The 19,797-nt window shown below is 37.4% G+C and overlaps 1 protein-coding gene and 1 long non-coding RNA gene across 7 annotated transcripts in view; both read left to right on the forward strand.

The window, feature by feature from the left end:
* The first annotated feature begins 667 nt into the window (after positions 1-667).
* LOC127524400 (uncharacterized) lies at positions 668-3,760 on the forward strand. The gene is made up of 3 exons (XR_007933044.1): positions 668-836; positions 1,611-1,703; positions 3,266-3,760. It is a non-coding gene; the product is annotated as an uncharacterized LOC127524400 (long non-coding RNA).
* Positions 3,761-7,427: 3,667 nt separating this feature from the next.
* LOC127524941 (protein quaking-like) overlaps positions 7,428-19,797 on the forward strand; it is a 127,671-nt gene continuing 115,301 nt past the window's right edge. For 4 of the 6 annotated variants that reach the window (XR_007933206.1, XM_051917028.1, XM_051917025.1 and 1 more), the window contains exon 1: positions 7,428-8,158. Coding sequence is in view for 4 of the 6 variants with exons in the window: in XM_051917028.1 (XP_051772988.1) it covers positions 8,017-8,158 (142 nt within the window). In the remaining 2 variants the exon portion in view is untranslated. Of the gene's footprint in view, positions 8,159-9,763; positions 9,895-19,797 lie in introns of those variants that run through there. The other 2 variants (XM_051917027.1, XM_051917029.1) reach the window with 2 other exon arrangements.

Consider the following 19,797-nt stretch of genomic DNA (forward strand, 5'->3'; position numbering starts at 1 on the left):
TTCGGAACGCAAATTGAGATATTTTTGTTTAAATCCGATGGCTCCGTGAGGCCTACATAGGGAGCAATGACATTTCCTCTCTCAAGATCCATAAAGGTACTAAAAACATATTTAAATCAGTTCATGTGAGTACAGTAGTTCAATATTAATATTATAAAGCGACGACAATATTTTTGGTGCACCAAAAAAAACAAAATAATGAATTATTTAGTGATGGCCGATTTCAAAACACTGCTTCAGGAAGCTTCGGAGCGTAATGAATCAGCGTGTCGAATCCGCAGTTCGGAGCACCAAAGTCACGTGATTTCAGCAGTTTGGCGGTTTGACACGCGATCCGAATCATGATTCGACACGCTGATTCATTACGCTCCGAATCTTCCTGAAGCAGTGAAATCGGCCATCACTAAATAAGTCGTTATTTTTTTATTTTTTTTGGCGCACCAAAAATATTCTTTTTGTGTTCCGAAGATCAACGAGATCAACAAAGGTCTTACGGGTGTAAAACGGCACGAGGGTGAGTAATTAATGACAGAATTTTTATTTTTGAGTGAACTAACCCTTTCATTTTGGGTGTTTGATTGACAGGCTATCTGACCAATCATAATGCAGAATCCGCCATTTTGTCCGACAAACAAACACGACAGGAGATTAACGGTGGATTTGAACTTGGAAAAATGGTGTACTTACGTCTTTCCACGATTGAAACAACATGCCTTCTAATGTTTATTTATGTTTATTTAGTGTTGTAACTAGTAGGAAGAGATTATCGGTTCACGTGCCGCTTGAACTGAGGCGCTACAGCGATCTGTCTCGACACATTAAAGAGCCACAAAACGGTAACGCTATTTATTGTTTGAATTTATTGCAAAATGACAACATTTGAAAGCTGAGACTTTGTTTCATAATAAGAGTAACTTGCTCTGTCGGCGCATTGTCAGTGTCCTCTTTGCTCCGCGATGTATTTTTCACTGCGTGAGAACTGTTGTTTTTGCCTGCAAAATTGTGCTGAAATTTCACTAATGTGACCGCACCTTAACTCTAATTAACTCTCATACTTCTTCGGCCGAATTCTAATGTCATAAAGATTCACTTATATCACACTGATCTCATATGAATTTATCAAAAGATAAGCACTTACATACAGTACGTTTGTAATAATGGATTATCCGTAGCAAAATAAACATGTACTTGTACAATTTCAAGACAAAAGACAATAACTACACATTTAGTCAAAATTTGGGTATACAGTATGAATGAAACTGGGTTTCTTAGACAGTGACAGACAAGTGACTATTCTCAGATTTCTGGTAATTTCCATTAACATGATTTAAGTTACGAAAGCTAAATATAAAAAGCATTATTTTAGTTGTTTATTGGTTTATCCTCTCCTCCTAAAATTCTTTCACCATCCTGGCTCTTTTATCATTCTGTCTCTCTCTCTGATTTGAATATTGTTTTATCCAGTGAGTCAAGGCTTTCTGTTAATTACTTCTCTATTCATTTAACCATGTGGGTCTGGGAGAGGAATTGTTTGACTCCTGCATTAAATGGCCCACATTCCGATCCTCTGATGCTGAAACTAACATGAGTTCCCCTCTTTATCTCTGCAGCGCGTCAAATTAGCACACAGTGGATTCGTGTTACAAAAGACTCGGCCAGCAAAAAAACTTGGAGACAACCTGATGGGGCTTTTTGTGGCTGTGGTAGGTGGCTCTCACTGCTAGGGCTGTTCTCATGGATGTTCAGTGAACACAGAGCCACAGGGCTGCCATGGGAACTAATGACCGATTTATTTTGTGGAACATGATCAAATTTAGTAATGTGTTCGATAAGACATTTTGCACTGGAAATGAGCCTTGGAGCTCAGTTATGGAAATTATTATTGATGTTTCATGGTTGTTTCAGTAATGCATTCTATCATTCATGACTGGATTAAATTTAATGGACTCTGCCTTCGCAAAACTATAATTGCACAGATTCTTCACATTTATAGAGGACACATCAGCGCATTGATTTCCTAAATATTTTCTATAAAATGTTAATCATTAAGTTAAACCAAGCAATATTATATTTAAATAAGCTGCTGCTGTTGCTACTACTACTATTACTGTAACAATGTTCAGCTCTCTTGAGAGTTGTTATGCTTATTCTGAGAGATCTCATTTGTATGCATATGTATTCATATGCAAAATGTGTATGTACATTTTTATAGACACTGTAGCGTACAATATCAACATATTGACAACTGGACTGGATTCAGCACTCTAACACAATTCCATAGCAGAGGGTGTCATGGGTAAAGATTTCATAAGTCATTTGAGGATAATGATTAAAGGCCCACTGAAGTGACTTGGAACGCACAGCATTCTTCAATGTGTTGACGTAATTTTAACTGAAACAGGAAGATGGGGCGGGAAATATCGAACAGCCCCTCCCCCTTTTTTAAAATAGCCAATAGCATTTTGTTTATATCACAGCTCAGCCAGAGCTGTTGAGCTTGGTAAAGCCTCATTTTCCTTCTAATCTCTTTCGTTTCTCCTCTTAATCTCCTCCATATCACTTTAAAATATAGCATTCTGTGCAGAATTCAAATGAGTCCGATATGTTTTGTGGTCTGCACTAACTTGCGGATAAGATCCGCTCTGTGCTATCGTGTCTCTTGATCGGAGCAGACTGTGTGCACTGCGGTTCGCGTGACACTAACATGAAACCAGACTTCATTCGCCTTAATGGAAAGCATATTTACACTGTCTTAATCATTCCCTATCCCCTATATAGTGCACTAGGTGCCATTCACCATGTAGAAAATAGTAAATGTGTGAACAAGTGACCGATTACAGCCACAGCTTCAGCGTCTATTTATAACGTAGGGAGCGGGATGCTTTAGATTCTAGAAAGCATTTGATTGGACAGAAGATCTGATGAGAAGCTGAAGTCTGCCGTGATGTCATGAAAATCTGTGTTATGTTCTGTTATAATTCCATTTTCACTCCATTTGATTGCATTCTGTCATTCATGAATGGATTAAATTGAATGGACTCACAAAACTATAATTGCACAGATTCTTCACATTTATAGAGGACACATCAGCTCATTGATTTTCCTAAATATTTTCTATAAAATGTTAATCAGTAAGTTAAGCCAAGAAATATTATATTTAAATAAGCTGCTTCTGTTGCTACTACTACTATTACTGTAACAATGTGTAAATGTGTGAACAAGTCACCGATTTCAGCTGCAGCTTCAGTGTCTATTTATAATGTAGGGGGCAGGACACTTCAGATTCTAGACAGCATTTGATTGGACAGAAGATCTGATGAGAAGCTGAAGTCCGCGGTGATGTCATGAAAATCCATGATCCATTTTAGCGGAAGTGAGAGACGGTAAGTTTTCAATGCTTATATCTCCTAAATGCGAATTTTGTCATTGTTTTGGAACACACCAGCTTATTCATAACCTTAAGACTAACATATTCATACTGAAAGCTAAACAACTTCAGTTTTGATTTCAGGGGGACTTTAAGAAGTATGATATACAGAATAAGTCAAACATACAGTTACTTGTGTGTGTGTATTACATTTCAAAACAAACATTACATTACATACAAGAAGTTACATTTCAAGGCTTTGGTCATTTTTGACCGTGAAGGAGCCTAGTGTGACCACTAAATGAAGAGGATGACTCTTTATTGAACTTGGATTGTGTGTGTTAGTCTACTCTACGCGTTACAGATATTGAATCATATTGAAAAAAAAAAAAAGAAAAAGAAAAAAAGTACAACCAAACTTTACTTGGAAATACTAATAAGATCATTTAGGCTACTCTTTATATATATATATATATATATATATATTTTATTTTTTTTATTTTTTTACAAAAGCATGCAAATGGATTATTGAAGTAGTGTAACCATTGTGGCTCATGTTTTATTTGACTGCGTCAGGTTTCATCAGTTTATAGGCTGTTTTTATATTCGACTCAAACCCACATACTGGTCACATGCACTTGCAGGGAAGGGGCTTTATGAGGGGATCTGAAGGAGAACCAGTAAAAAAATGATAGAGCTCGAAAGAGGGAGCCGGAGCGAGATGAAAGGCGAGAGTTTGAGAGCGACAGTGCACTTGTTCCCTGCTTCAACCAAACAGAGACAAGCCTGCTCTCCTTGCCCGGTTTCAGGGTGCATGTGTGAAGGAATGCATTCATTAACGTAATTCCTCTGCTCTCAAACAAGGCTTCCGTCATTTGGAGAGCGAGTGAGTGGAGAGCTGCGGGGTGGAGGGGCAGTTCTCACTGAAGAAGGGGTGAGGGGTAAATACACCCCCTTCTCTGTAGTCAGGAGGGCAAGGCGCCCTAACACAGGCCTCAGCGTCCAAGGCGATCTGCATGTGAAAGCCCCGGGCATCACAAAAGGATGAAAAGGTGCTGGGCAGGACCTGGACAATCCCTTCCTGTTCTGGTGGGTCGTTTGTTTCCATGCTGTCAGATACTGGGCCGCCAGCCTTCTCTACCCTCATCTCTTCAGCCCTCTGGTGCTCTGTCCCTCGTTTTGCTTTCCGGCTATTCCTTATACGTGCTTCTTGTTTTTTTTCCCTTCACGTGAATAGGAGTGATGGACCAATGTAACGTCAAACAGTGACTGGAACAATTGCTTTCATGGCTGCGTCTAAAAGCCAAACAGCATCATGCATGAGAACTGCTTTGCATAACAAAAGAAGTGACAAAACCATTAGGCCAATTAGAGTATTTATATAAACATAGTAATGAAGGGATTTAAGCGGTCATAAATTATGCTTGCTGTGTGGGAAAATAACTTCAATTCTCTCTGAAATTTCCATTTTAGTGCAAATGTTTGATAGCTTTGCTGTTTCTGTGCTATACTAGGGAATTGCCTTTATTTTTCAAGTTGCATTAAAGCAAAGAATGAATGCAGGGAATGTAAATGTGGCACATCAAACTTATAAATCTCTGTAAGCGTTCTGCTTGTGCTTTTTTTTTGCTGCTCCAATAAGGACAAAAAGAATGTTAATTATGTAAATTAAAAAGCAGTCTAATCCAGAGGGAGGAGCTGTTCCCATAACGTTAGCTTTAGCTGAGTATTGGCATATATTGACAAAGCATTAGCCTCCATCCGCATTGTGTAATGATTTTTTTTTTTTTCTGCAGAGGAAGTCCTATTGAGATAAATGCCTTGTTTTCTTCTTTACCATTGTGGTATGTTCTGATGCGCACTGGCGTTTAGTCAATCTCCTTTACTATTCCCATCTAGCCTGCCAAAAGAGGACAAATGAGTCTTTTAATATTTGACCGATGTGAGGCTCACAAACACCTGAAGACAGTGAGGATGGAACCTTCGTTCTCAATGAACATGCAGTATACTAATGTAATTTAAATGTTAAGAGGTAGAATTTAAAGATATAGCTGAAAAGAAATGTTGTGTTGGTGAATAAATGTAACCTTTTTTTTGTTTACTCACCTTCACGTCGTTCTGATTTAGCACAATTTTATTTCTTATGTAAGCTGTCCGAGCTGCTTTTTTTCTATACGACAAAAAGTACAATTAAAGTATGATAAAATTAGACTTTTAGTCTGTTTTACAAACAAACCTATTGTGTGGCTTTAGTGGATTTTGAATATAGCTAATTTAATTTAATTTAATTTAAAGAGCAGCTCATAAAATGTGTCCAACATCTCATTTTGTGTTTCAATGAAGAAAGAAAATATGTTCTAGTAATGACATGACGGGGAGTAAAATGTCTTTTTTTTTTTTTTTTCATTTTTCAGTTGGTGCAGACCACAAAACATATCGGACTCATTTGAATTCTGCACAGAATGCTATATTTTAAAGCGATATGGAGGAGATTAAGAGGAGAAACGAAAGAGATTAGAAGGAAAATGAGGCTTTACCAAGCTCAACAGCTCTGACTGAGCTGTGATATAAACAAAATGCTATTGGCTATTAGGGTCCAATTCTCACTATTAACTACAACTTTTGCCTCAATAAACTCCTAATTACTGCTTATTAATAGTCAGGGCTGAGTCGGTTACTTTTAACATGTATTTCTTTACAAAATACATGCTTTAAAAAGTAATTTGTAACGTATTTTGTTAGATTACCCAAGTTTTGTAACTTAATCTAAACACTTTAGAATACTTTGGAGTAGTAATAAGTATGTAACACACAAAAAAAGGTAATTGCGAGTTTTTATCTCACAATTCTGACTTTTTTCTCAGAATGTCGTGATAAAAAGTTGCAATTCCAAGTTATAAAGTCAGAATTGTGAGATATAAACTCGGAATTTTCCAGAAAAGAAGTCAGAATTGCAAGTTATCACACAATCCTGACTTTATAACTTGTAATTGTGAGTTTAAATCTTGCAATTCTGAGAAAAAAAGTTAGAATTGTGAGATAAAAACTCACAAACAATCATCCAGGTAATGACAGGACAGTTAAGATTCAAGGCTATGTAAATTTTTGAATGGGACAATTTTTATAAATCCAGTCATTTTGTCTTGTGGAGTATATCTGTTATGTGAAATAGCTTGTTCAGGACAGTACTAAATAAAAATAATATGCCATTTTTATGATCCCTCTTATTTTGTTAAAGTTATTAAAATGTTGCATATTCTGCAAGGGGTATGAATATGAGCAGAACTGTAGCTTAGGATGCTTTTGCAGACTGTCAGAGTCAGAGAATCACCAATTGCTGTTTACATTAATTTCCCATCACAGTTTAAATTGTTTAAATGAAATAAATGACATTGAAATTCAAAGTAATCACTTTGGTAATCTAAAATATTTTTGGATGTAACTGTAATTTGATTACCATCCATTTCAAATGTAACTGTAATGAAATAGTTACTCAAATTGTGTATTTTACGTAAGTAACTAAGTTACATGGCCTATTTCGTTAACAGTTACTCCCCAACCCTGTTAATAGTTAGTAAGGTAGTTGTTAAGTTTAGGTATTGGGTAGGATTAAGGGATATAGAATATGATCATGCAGAATAAGGCATTAATATGTGTTTTATAAGTACTAATAAACAGCCAATATCCTAGTAATATCCATGCTAATAAGCAACTAGTTAATGGTGAGAACTAGACTCTAAACTAAAGTGTTAAAAAAAATTGTAATTCTTCATGATTGTGTTTAAACATCAGAAATAGTGCTGGTTATTGGTGCAGAACAAGCGTTTTGGAGAATGGATGGGGGATATTCATGTTCACGTGCAATTTGCACGCATTGGAAAAAATACTAGTTCATTTGAAGACACGCATCACAAAACATGCTTCAGAATCGAGTCCGCATTTAAAATGGGCTAATTGTTTTTTCAAATGTACAGTCTCTTTCTCTCTCTCTCTCTCTCTTTCGTTTACTCTCTCTCTCTCTTTCTCTCCTCCCACAGTCTGATTTCTGCTACTGGGACTCAGTGTGATCATGTGACGGGCTCGCGAGCGCAAGAAGAGCTGGTCGGTAACGGAGGACCGAATGCCAATCTCATTGAGAAAGCGCCTTTATTGCGAGTGAGAGACGGGAGGAACAGACGTTTCTAGTGCTGCACACATACACAGACAGACAAGACACAGGAAGCTTTGGGGAACTCGGGGAAAGGGTGCATTTTCACCGCCTCAAGAGGAAGTTAAGGACAAATCTCTCGCTAAATTTAATCTTAAAGAGGGACACTGGGCACGCGGGAGTCGCCTTTGCGAGTAACTTGTGGGATTTATTGGGAATTGTTTTTGAAAGGAGACCTGGCTTCCCTCTCCACCCGTTTATATTTCATTTAATTTCATTTCATCAGCTGCCCTAAAACAACTGTCATCCCCAGAATTGCAGTAGCCTTGCAGCAGCGGATTGTGCGTAAAGACAGAGACAGCAGCCTTTTCCGCGGACGACTCAGGCACTTGCCTCCTTCACTTGCGTTTTTGTACTCTATTTATTATTTATATTCCAGCCTTTATTTATTTGGGGATTTTTTCTGTCTTTTTTGGGGCGTCGGTGGTGATTTCTGTGGAATATGGTGGGGGAAATGGAAACGAAAGAGAAGCCGAAGCCGACCCCTGATTATCTGATGCAGCTTATGAACGATAAGAAACTGATGAGCAGTCTGCCCAACTTCTGCGGGATCTTCAACCACCTCGAACGGCTTCTCGACGAAGGTAATGTTGATGAAGTGACATGTGTCCGTTAAATCCCACGGCATGACATTACTGGGAACGGCGCGCGGGTTGGCCGCGCATGAGGCAAAACGGTTAATAGCAACAATTTATGGCGTCAGTTGTTTTTTGGTGTCAGACCTTCACCCTTATTTTGCCAGTCAAACGACAGTCTTTTAGTTCAGCTTTAATAGCTGCTCAAGTTTGCGCTCGGATTCGGTAGTCGCTACTTCTCCGTTGCAAGGGGGTACCTGTGGCTTGCGAAATGATTTTCAGTGATTCTGTTTGATGTTATTGTATATCTTGTTAGAAACATACCTATTTGTTTCATATGTGAATAAAACCGTAATGCAAAATGTTAAATTTCACCTTAGCAATATGATTTGATAGACCGTTGTTTAGGAGACTTTCTATGAGGTAACATTTTTTTCTTATTTAAACTCTGGTAAAACAAATTTACAGATTTTATTCCAACGGCTGGCCTAAAAGAGAACTTACGAGTGAATAGTCGTATAAATTGTATTTGGACTGCTAATGATAATAAACAGATCATTAGTGACTGAGTTCACGAGTAAGAGAAACTTACTGTCACCTTCAGATCCTTTTCTGGACCGTTGCAATTTAAATAGTCGTCGCTATACTTGTTGTTTACTAAAATAACCCAACAAAATGTGTAAGATGTGTAAACCCCACTATGTGTAAGAGAGTAATGGGTAGAAAAACGGTTTCCTTCATAATGTATATGACCTGTAAAACGGCATAAACAGCGAAGGATAGGCTACCGTTTCCCCCCGCTGTACCTAAGCATAAGTCAGTAGGCTATTCAAGTAGCTTAGTTTGTCAAATTAGTCTTTTAATTATTATGTTCACCATGACATGGTTTAATTGTGGTCCTAGAGGAGTCGACCTCTCTGTACTTTGTGGTTAAGAGAGGGAATTTCGTGTACTGTGGCACCAGGGGGCTCTTGACTAATTCTTTATAGAAACCTCTTGTACCCGTCTCCTGCTGTCAACTTTATAAAGTTGTTAATGAGGTTTATATATTTTTTCTCGTTTAGACTGTTTTATAAATGTTTTATAGAGATCCCTAGGCCAAAACTATGCACATTTATTATGCACATTTATTTTATTAACCTTTAAACACATTTAAAGTGTTTAAAGGTTAATAAAAAACAAAATCTATCTATCTATCTACCCACCCATGTTTATAGAGTGGGCCCCTGTTTTATTCCTCAATGCAGAGGCAGTTCTGTCAGTATAGACTGATTTCCGTTGTTCATTTGTAGTGTAAATAACATTTTGCTTTATGGAATTTTACTGCCAATTGAAAATTACTGAGAAAAAAAAATGTTGTCAAACAAAGCAAATGTAATTTCAGATCATGATGTGCCTGTAATAATTTAGAACCTCTTGAGCAAACCTAAGGTTTAAATTACATTTATAAAACTCCATCATTACACACATTACTCTACATTACACTCATTACTCATCATTACTCACTTATTACAGTGTGAGGGAGAGGGAGTCGTTATATTTTTGACATCCTTGAGCACCGCCACCCTCCCTTGCACAAGTTAGGTAGGTTGGAAGGTTTATAATTGCTGACACACACCGTTCCAAATAACTGTTTTTCGCCAGTGAATCATCTGCGCCCAACATGGCATTTCGGTGCGGATGTATTGGCATCCGCAGTTAAATACCCGAGGATCCTATTCATCTGCGCATCGCAGTGGAATGACGTAAGCCTAATGACTCCTCTGTGACGTTATTGCAAAATGTTAGTTTAATTTTTTCAACTTCTGTTAGTCTATATTGACAAATGAGAATATATTTTATCGTAAATATACACTTTTATACACTATCCTGTTAAACTTGCTTTTCGGACATCATCATATACCCCTCGGGTGGGCCTGCGGCCTGGCTTTACACTCTGTGCTTTGTGAATTGCAGCAATTTCACAGTCGCTTTGTTGTTTATTTCTTGCCACTCACATTTACAGCCTCTCCCTCTGGTTGAAACTAGCTTCCCTCTATGGACAAAATCAGTGATGTTCGCCTGTAACACTAGCCATGTAAAACTGTGTGGCTGGTCTTACCTGCCAACATGAATATTTTCTGCGTTTCACTTACGAAAGCATGACTCATGTCATGAGTTTTCACAGCTTTTTATACCGAGAGTTGGTGAGAATCTGGCGTAGAGACGTGTCATGCTGTTTAATGCGATCTTTTTGAGTAATATGCCAGTTAGAGGAGTTTCCTCCACCACGTATTATGGGTTTGTCACAGTCTAGGTTGTGCAAATCTGAATTAATAACGCTGTCAAGGGAGCACACATTCTGTCAGACTGAGACAGCGAGTTAGTCTTGTGCTCATGAGAGTGAACTAAGCCGCCGGTTTCACTTCCACTATTGAACCATTGCAGAACTGATCCCTGACCTCAGATAAACAGGACACACTGCTCAGATCTGCATGTTAAGAGGGTGTGCAAATGCACGCATGCCTCTGATCAGTTGCCTCTTAGAAAACGAATTGCAAATGGTCATGGTCTTTTGTGATTATCAGAACAGAAAATGTGTTTCTGGATCCACTGAGAAATGAATGAGCGCTACAGCGCTGCAACATATGGGCTTCAACATTCTTAATCTCAGAAGCTTTGTCGCTATAGTGGAACCATCACCAAAGCAACCCTAAATCACGGGCTTTTGCTGAGCTCAGCTCTACCCTGTCCTAGAACGATGAGGAGAACGTAAATTACGCTCTACTGCTCATGCTGGACCACTGCATTGATCATACATGAAACTCTTTTCTGCACAGCTCTTGGAGAATAAAAATGGAGAAATGAATTGAAAGTGTTGGAAATCTGTGGCATCATCGATAATCAAGGCAAGCGATAGCTCAGAAGCGCTCGGTAGCTGTGTGAGATCGCATGTGTGATATTCCCCATGGGGTGTTGTAATATGCAACAAATCTGGCTCTGTTTGCATGAGAGTGTGTGAATGTGTGTGTTTGTGTCGGCTTGCATCCATCTCATAATGTGCATTCGTTTTACACTTTGGTTTGCAATATCACATAATCGGATGCAAGCGGTAGCTTGGGAGCACTTTAGATTTAGGCAATTGCTGTCATTATTACTTTGAGAGCACTGTTAATTTTTGTAAATTACTCTAGATTACTGTAATCTACTGCAACTAGAAATCTAGACAAACTGTTATATCCTCTCATAAATTACTATAATATCATTATCATTTTCTTTTCTTTTTTTTTCTTGAACATTTGGTGCTAGTTTAGTAGTTATAGATCCAGGCCAGAGAAATGATCAGTTTCCAAAGGTCATAAGTTCACATTTAATCAGAAGGCACCATATACTGAAGACTGTCTGGGATCCTCTATCATTATTGTGCCCTAGAGCACTTCACTCAACCCTGGGTTGCTTTGGGGAGATTGTCCTTGTAGCTGGTAATGTTAGACACTTTAGATGAGAGAGCTGTTGGAATGACAGAAAACATGTTACTGTTAATCTATTAACAATATTATTACATTATGTTAATTAATCAAATTAAGTGCAGTGAATTACATATATCAGTATTTGCTTAGAAAATCCCCCAATTGAACTTCAAGCTTGAATTGCATCAGTGATAGGAAAATCCCTTAAAACATGGAATTGGATGCAGGTCAGAAGGCAGGATTTATTGTGTTTTTTAATCACATTAAAGAAATTCAGCCATCCACCACCCCAATTTCACCTCTATTTCTACTGACTGTTTTGTATTAAATATTAAAATATTTATTAATTTAGTAATCCAAGGGGAATTTGTGAAGCCAAATATGTATTTTAAATTAAAACGTGAACTTGTGAACTATACATTTTGAGCAATAATAGTTTAGTGATTGGGTGCATTATTTAATCCTAGTTCAAAATAATAGCTCCAATGATTTTACCATGATTTGAACTCCCCAGGTTTTTCTGTGAAAATTATAGAAAAAACCATTTTTCTTTCTTGTTAAAACCTAAAGTTATATGACATTTACAATGGGACCCTTTTCACATTTCCAGGGTTCTCAGAAAGTGAAGTAGGAAGCTGGAGGTTGGGTAAATTTCCATAGAGTTATATGGAAATGCTAATCATCACAACAGGAAAAAGATCTATGCATAGATATGTTTACGTGTAATCTTTTGAGCAGTGTTTCAACCACGGAAAGATTATAAAACTAAGTATATAAAACTTAGTCTTGTCAACATTTTGGAAATTGTTTTTGTGTTCACTGAGATGTTGTTTAAAATGTTACTTTTCAAAGGGGGTGTACTCATTTACGCTGAGCACTGTATATTGTTTTTTTGCATTCCCATTTGCTCCAAAAGCGAAAGAAAAAAATATAATTAGTAATTAATTACCATTTATGACTTTTCCAAAAGGAGAAAAAACAATATTGAGAGATTGATTAAGGTGGTCAGAAGAGAGAAAGATGTCAAATTTGCCATCAGTCCTTTTACCCGCTGTATTACAAACACACAGAAACTAGCTTTCTGAAATTTAATGCCAAGGTATTATAACCCAAAATATTCTCTAACATTACTAAATTTACAATGTTAATAACTGGAAATGCACAGTATGTGAAAAGGTTCCACTGGCCAAAACCACAGTCTAAAACCACAGTTCCTCTTTAACAAGCGCAAGTGAGCACAAGTGTATTTGATACACATTATTTGAAGCCTCTTGCCATAGTCAGTGTTGTAGAGAGACGTTTCTCCCCGCTCTGAAGGGTAGTGTGGCCTTTAGATATGAGACGTGCGACCGGCCCTGGCATGTCACCTGTGAGCGATGCATTTGCGTGAAGCAGACGTGATGCTCACAGTCTAATGCACAGACCAAGCGTAAACCCCTGCCCCCGTTAGTGCAGATGAATGCTCTCGATGGGCAACAGGAGCAGTCAGCCATGCTAGGCCCTGCACTCCACGCTGTAATAAAGGTGATGAATTTAATCAGGGGAGCAGCCGCTGCCATCAGTACAAGGCCCATAAGGCAAAGTTGTACAGCTGACATCCATAGAGAATGGAGTTAGTTACTGTTTGAATAGAGACGGTAATAGAAACAGAGATGTATGTGAGCCTGTAAGGCACTGTAATGCTCAGTGGTCATTCATGGTTTGTACACCAAATTGTTCTTTTATGGTGTCATAAAAGGTTTCTAAATAACTGACTGCTGCGATGTAGTAACTAGAAGTCCATAATATTTAGTATTCAATGCAATCAAATTTGATGTTCAAACATTCTGAAATAATTTAAGATATTCTATAGGATGTCGAACCTCAGATGGCATGGCAATGGACCACCCACAGACACTGACAGTCTGATGCATATTGCACACAGAAATGGCAAGAGCTGGCTGAAATCTGATTGGCTATAGTGCGGTGCAACTTCCGGGAGTCTGGGTGCACCAGTCTGCCTGGAAACGAAGTCATGTTTACCAGCCTGTGCTTTTGAGGAAGAACTAATTACTTGATTGGCCAAAAATTTCCAGTTTAGTGGCATCAAATCTTTCAAAAAGATACAAAATGTCCACAAACAGTACTTTTATTCAGCAAGAAAGGAAAAAAAAGTATTTATTATTATTATTATTATTATTATTTTCAAATAAATGCTGGGAAAGTAATGTATTAAAGTTTCCACAAAAATATGTAGCAGCACAACTGTTTTCAACATTGATAATAGTAAGAAATGTTTCTGGAGCACCAAATCATGTGTGTTTTTTTTTTCTTATAATAGAGTTAACATTGGCCGGCCACATATCATGTTGTTTATTTATTACTTATCAGAGCCTTTGAAACCAGAGATTCACAGAGTCCATTTAGCGTACGTGTCTGTTTTTTTTTCAAATAAAACCAAATAATCCACACATAAGATGAAATCAACAGATGTATATTGGATGAAGCCCTTGTGCATTAACTATGCTGTAGATGTTTATTCTAACTGTACATAGAGATTTTCACAGGGAAATTAACAAATATCATGCTCATTTTTTTCCCGACTTTGAAGCATACTGCCATATAACACTAGATTGTGATCACAATATGAGCTGCTGATAATGAAAACTGCCCAAACATCCGTACAGTCTTTTTATTTCATGTTTAAAAAAAACATCACAGAAGTATAAAATGAAAGAAGGTCAGTATCATAAATAACAAGAAGTCTGATTCGACGCTTGCATTTTTTGAGATTACTGGCTGATTTTGGGAACGGAATGAACAAAACTCCATTAGCCACTCTAAAGATGAAGGTATTATGACCTACAGGGACACGATGTGAGATCCACCAATCAGAGAGGTTCCCGAATCTCAATTGATTTTTTTGATTGGTTATAGTAGAATATCTTGTATTTTTCGAGCACCCACGGGATCGGCACCTATGTCTTGTATATCTTTCAAAGATTTGATGCCACTAAACAAGTTTTTTATTATCCAATCAAGTAATTAGTTATTCCTCAAAAGCACTCATGGTAAACATGATCATGTAACTCTGAAGACTGGAGTAATGATGCTGAAAATTCAAATGTGACATCTTAGGAATAAATTTTAAAATATATTCAAATAGAATATATATAGAGTTTTAATTTAAATTAACTAAATTATTTTAACTTGTAATAATATTTCACATATTAGTGTTTTTACTGTATTTTTGATCAAATAATTGCAGCCTTGGTGACTTCTTTCAAAACATTTAAAAATCTTACCCCAAAACCCCAAACTCTTGAATGTTAGTATATGTCTGGGATGATAGCAGTATTGGACAAATTTTTTTGTTTTGTTTTTAAATCTGCCTCTAAATGTCTTGTAAACACAAAATGACTGTGATTGGTTGCTTTTCATGTCAGTTATACCAATCTTTACTACATAAATGGCTGCAAACTGACTTTGTACAGGTAGTCAAAAGACGATATGATGTCTAACTATTGGACAAGCTTTGGTTAATAGAAAAAAATAATTAGTTGCCGGTAAGTTAACATGGTGGATCTAATCCTCCCACTCATAAAGAGCTTGTCTCATCTGAGAAATCTCAGAAGCCTCATCGACACATGCAACAATCCTATCACACTTATGGTTAACCACATAAACATAACAGCTGGTTTATCACTAGCCAGACAGGGCAAGCACACTAACAGTGGTCATTAGAGAACAGTGGTCTCTCACACATATTCGCATCTAAAAACAAAATTTGACATGTGCTGCTAATCACACTCGGAGGACCGATTTTAATGACTTTGCCTTCTAAAACTTCAATACAAGGCGGTTTACTTTCAGAAACAGCTCTTTCTTGAAAGCTCCTTAAAGTTCCCATGAGGACTGGAGAAGCCCATGCTCCACTGACAATTAGTCTAAGTGGCCACATTCATCACCTAATTGGAGCAATTAATTAATCCTGAGGAGTTTTACTGGGGTCAAAGTCAATTTATCCAGAATTAACTTCTTTAGGACTCTGTCTTTATTTGTAAAGTAGCTGTCCTTTCTGGGATACTTTACAATTCCTCTCACTTTGTGGCATTAGAGGAAGAGGAAATGAGCTGTGTACTCATTAGACACTAGAGACGGAGAGAGACACTAGAGGGACACTGGATTACTAAATTCAATTCAATGTATTTCATACTGTATGCTTATTGCTTAAATATAATATAGGGTGAATTCAGGGTGATTGGGACACTTTTTGAGATGACTGGGACACTTTTTCCAAATCAACCTGAATTCACCCTATTTAGTGAAAATATCGAAGTATATTATATTTTATTGTTATTTTAAAGCATTATTTTAAATTCTGCCTATATTTACTCTTCTAAAAATGTATGTATTTTTGTAAGGAACACAAAAAAGAGACATTTTGAAAAATCTTCATGAAGCTCTTTTCCATGCAGTGACAGTTCATAGTGACTGCTATTGTTCACTGAAAATCTCCTCTCCTCCAGCAAACTGTTAAAGAGTTAGTTCACCCAAAAATGAAAATAATGTCATTTATTACTCACCCTCATGCCATTCCACACCCGTAAGACCTTCGTTAATCTTCGGAACACAAATTGAGATATTTTTGTTGAAATCCGATGGCTCCATGAGGCCTACATAGGGAGCAATGACATTTCCTCTCTCAAGATCCATAAAGGTACTAAAAACATATTTAAATCAGTTCATGTAAGTACAGTGGTTCAATACTAATATTATAAAGCGACGAGAATATGTTTGGTGTGCCAAAAAAAAAAAAAAAAAAAATAACGACTTATATAGTGATGGCCTCTGATGGTCAAAGACCTCTTATATGTCAAATGATGTCTCATGTACTTCAGTATGCAATACATTGAGTATCCTGTGCGGTTTACTATTTGTACACGCAGCATGCGACATGTTGAGCGCTCCAATCCAGTCACTTATGACCTTCCATCTTAGTTTGGTTTCTGCAAATTCAGTTGTTATTTTGATCCTTTTAATGTCACTTTGATGGCCTCTGATGGTCCACTTTACTATTTGATTGCTAGATTGTGAGTTTGCAGACAGTTGCAGGAAGGTATTCCTGACGTGAGTTTCACTTCATCTTACATTCTGAGACCCGCTGTGTGCCAGCGACACTCAGTTTAGTCCAGTTGTAGCGTTTTGCATTGCATACGCAGTGATATTTTGAGGTGCTCTGAAAGTAAGAGGTGATTTTGCATTTTGCAGAAGTAACTAAGATTTATAAGGCTGGCATCAGAGCATAAGGTCATGCTGTTTCAGGTAGTCATGCTTTCCTTCTAAACATCATCATTTCCTGTCACAAGATAACTTTGAAGGGTCATTAGAGCAGAATTGAACAACACACACTGAGAGAGACTGTCATCTGACAGTACTTGATGTACCAGAGGTCACGGGGTCATCGTGTCAAAGTCATGTGCCCCAGTTCTCCTCACTCAAGAGCAGCGCCAGTTCATTTGAAGGAGAAATCAATCACATGACAACCCCCCTTCCATTTCTGCTTCCATCAGTTACTCTATATATCATTGAGGATTATTATGGCCAGCTTCCTGTGATGCCGTCATTATTAGTGAATACATCAGCGTTGAGCTTTATAATGCATTCACATCCCTCATTTTAAAAGCACTCTGTGTAATTGAAACTGTTTCTCACAGACTGCTGACTAAGTCTCCAGCCCGCACGGGCTCGCCGGGAGACTGGGTGAGAGGAGAATGTGAATAGAATCTACCTACATGGACAGAGTCGTATTGATTTCAAAGTAAGAGGGTGAATGAAAAGGCAACATCTGAGCTCGTTTATGTCAATAGATTTTGGTCTCCTGTCGTTCCTTATCCTTGGCCGCTGCCTCAGAAAGCGAAATCCTATAACCTGAAATAATTCATATTCCAGTGAGATGGTGCGTGACATCTAATGTGTTAATCAAAAAGTATTTTTTCAGGTTATTTAACTTTACCTGCATTTAAATGCAGTGTTTGTCGCTATAGGGGTGTTTGCTGTGTTCACATTGTTGTCATATAGATGGCTGCTGATGTGCCAGACCAGTTAGTTGATTAATTTTGATATTATCTGCTTCAAAAAAATTATAAACCAAGTAGTTTTTATTAATATTTTGAATTAGGTGTTATTTTTATATTTTAGTTAATGCCATTTTTATTAGTCATGTCTATATAGTTATTGATTTTTATTTCAGTTTTAGTTATTTTAGTTTATCAAGTTAAACTAAATGAAAATGACAAATGTTTGCCTTGGCAGCTATAGCTGAAATAAAATAAGTTTTGGTTAACTAATTTCAGTTAAAATTTATTTTATTTCAAGGTACACATTTTTTATGGTTTTAGTTGTAATTAACTATAATATCCCTGCTGCATACAAATTCTAACAAACCTTTTCTTAGAATCAACTTTAATTTTTCTGAGCCTTTTTTGCATTTGCTTTTAATCAGCTGGTGATTATTTAATGGATGTGTGAAGTCTGTTCTCTTCAAGTCCACACATCCTATCAGAGTAACTACAAATATAATTCATCAAATTAGTATTTTTTTTTTTTGTCTTCATTTTGTACAGGATATTGATTGTTTTATAATTTAAAACCATGCAAGCAAACTTCTTTTTGTGAAATATTTTGTTTAAAAATTGTGCATGCAGTATGCTGTCTAGCTTTAAATGAAATATCACTTGGTTTTATGGTTTATCTAATGTAGTAACATTTGTACATTTTTATGTGTGGCTGAAGTACAGTATCCAAGTACTTCCTGGGGCATCCTGCCAGCCTGCTCTCTCGATGTAGCCATTATTATTGGTTACTAAAAACCCATACTGGTCCATCAGCAGTTGATATTGTCCTAAATACCTGATGTCTTGAGCAGAAGAATCCAGTTATCTCTTTTTTCACCGTAGCACCATGTCAGCATGTTGGTCTTGCTCAGGCCTCTGCTGTTGTTGGGCTATTTTTTTCAGTGTGCTCCAGATTCGAAGGTAACGCTTGGTCAGATTTGAGGATTGTTGCTGCTCGGGTAGCAAAAGGAGATTGATGTGTTTACCTTTCGTCAGCAGCACAAAGTTCAAGGTACGGGAGAGACATTTAATTGAATCTAGCCTCTTCTGAATAATTTTCAAATGTTCTGGGCTAGGGACCAAGCAGATGCCTTTTAAAGGACATGGAGGGACCATCTAAAGTGCCATCCATTAGACTATTCTGTTTAATATAGATAAAGAGCAATTCAGGCCATCTGAGGAATGATCGATTCCCTTACCTACTTAGCGTGATTTATCTCATACCCTTTGCACACCAAATGTGCATTTTAATTCTTTGTTAAAGGCTAATGGCTCTCGCAGGTTTTTATATAATGTCAGTACGCAGCCAAAAATTTCCCTGTTAATAGCATCGTCACACTAAAGCCATAACTGCCCTTGATTTGTTAGATATGGGCTTGCTCTTGTATACTGTAGATTTACAATTTCAAAGTAATGCATTTGTCATACCTCTCTAGGACTGTAATCATGTTTCACACTGAAAACTCAGTATGGATGTGACTTTTTGTAAATGGTAAAATGTTGAAGCTAAAAAGTCATGTTTTCAGCATAAATGTGACCTTCCGTTCCAAGAGCATGTGATGTATGTGGCTGTTCATTCTCTTAAATTAACCTATTAACTCCTTACCGTCTCGTCCCGTGACAGCGCAACACAATTAGGTGACACCCAATCAGAGAGGCCAGAGTGGAGAGGGGATTCGCTTGGTTCTGTGCTTCACTTCATTTTCGAATTGATATATGAACAACGCTGAGACTGTGTGTACCTGTCATCTGATGTTCCAGTGCTGTATGGAGTACCCTGTCCATCTCTGAAAAGACAAGCCGCAGTCACCAGCCTTGTCCTCATCTCAGTGCCTAGGTGTTTTGAGCTCTTCATACAAATTGAATGTCTCAGTTGCACAAAATGATTGTGTATTTTGACAACTAGACTCAACCCTTCAATCTAAGAAAAAAATGGAACAAAAGCTGTCACTGGGATGGTACCCTTTAAAAGGTTCTAATATGTACCATTTAGGCACTTAAATGTACAGTTTTGGTACCAATATGTACCTTTGAAGTACTAATATGCACTCTTTAGGTACAAAGGTGTACCTTTTTAAAGGGTACTGCGCCAGTGACAGCTTTT

The sequence above is a fragment of the Ctenopharyngodon idella genome, chromosome 13, assembly GCF_019924925.1.
Source record: "Ctenopharyngodon idella isolate HZGC_01 chromosome 13, HZGC01, whole genome shotgun sequence".
In the NCBI taxonomy this organism is placed as follows: Eukaryota; Metazoa; Chordata; class Actinopteri; order Cypriniformes; family Xenocyprididae; genus Ctenopharyngodon; species Ctenopharyngodon idella.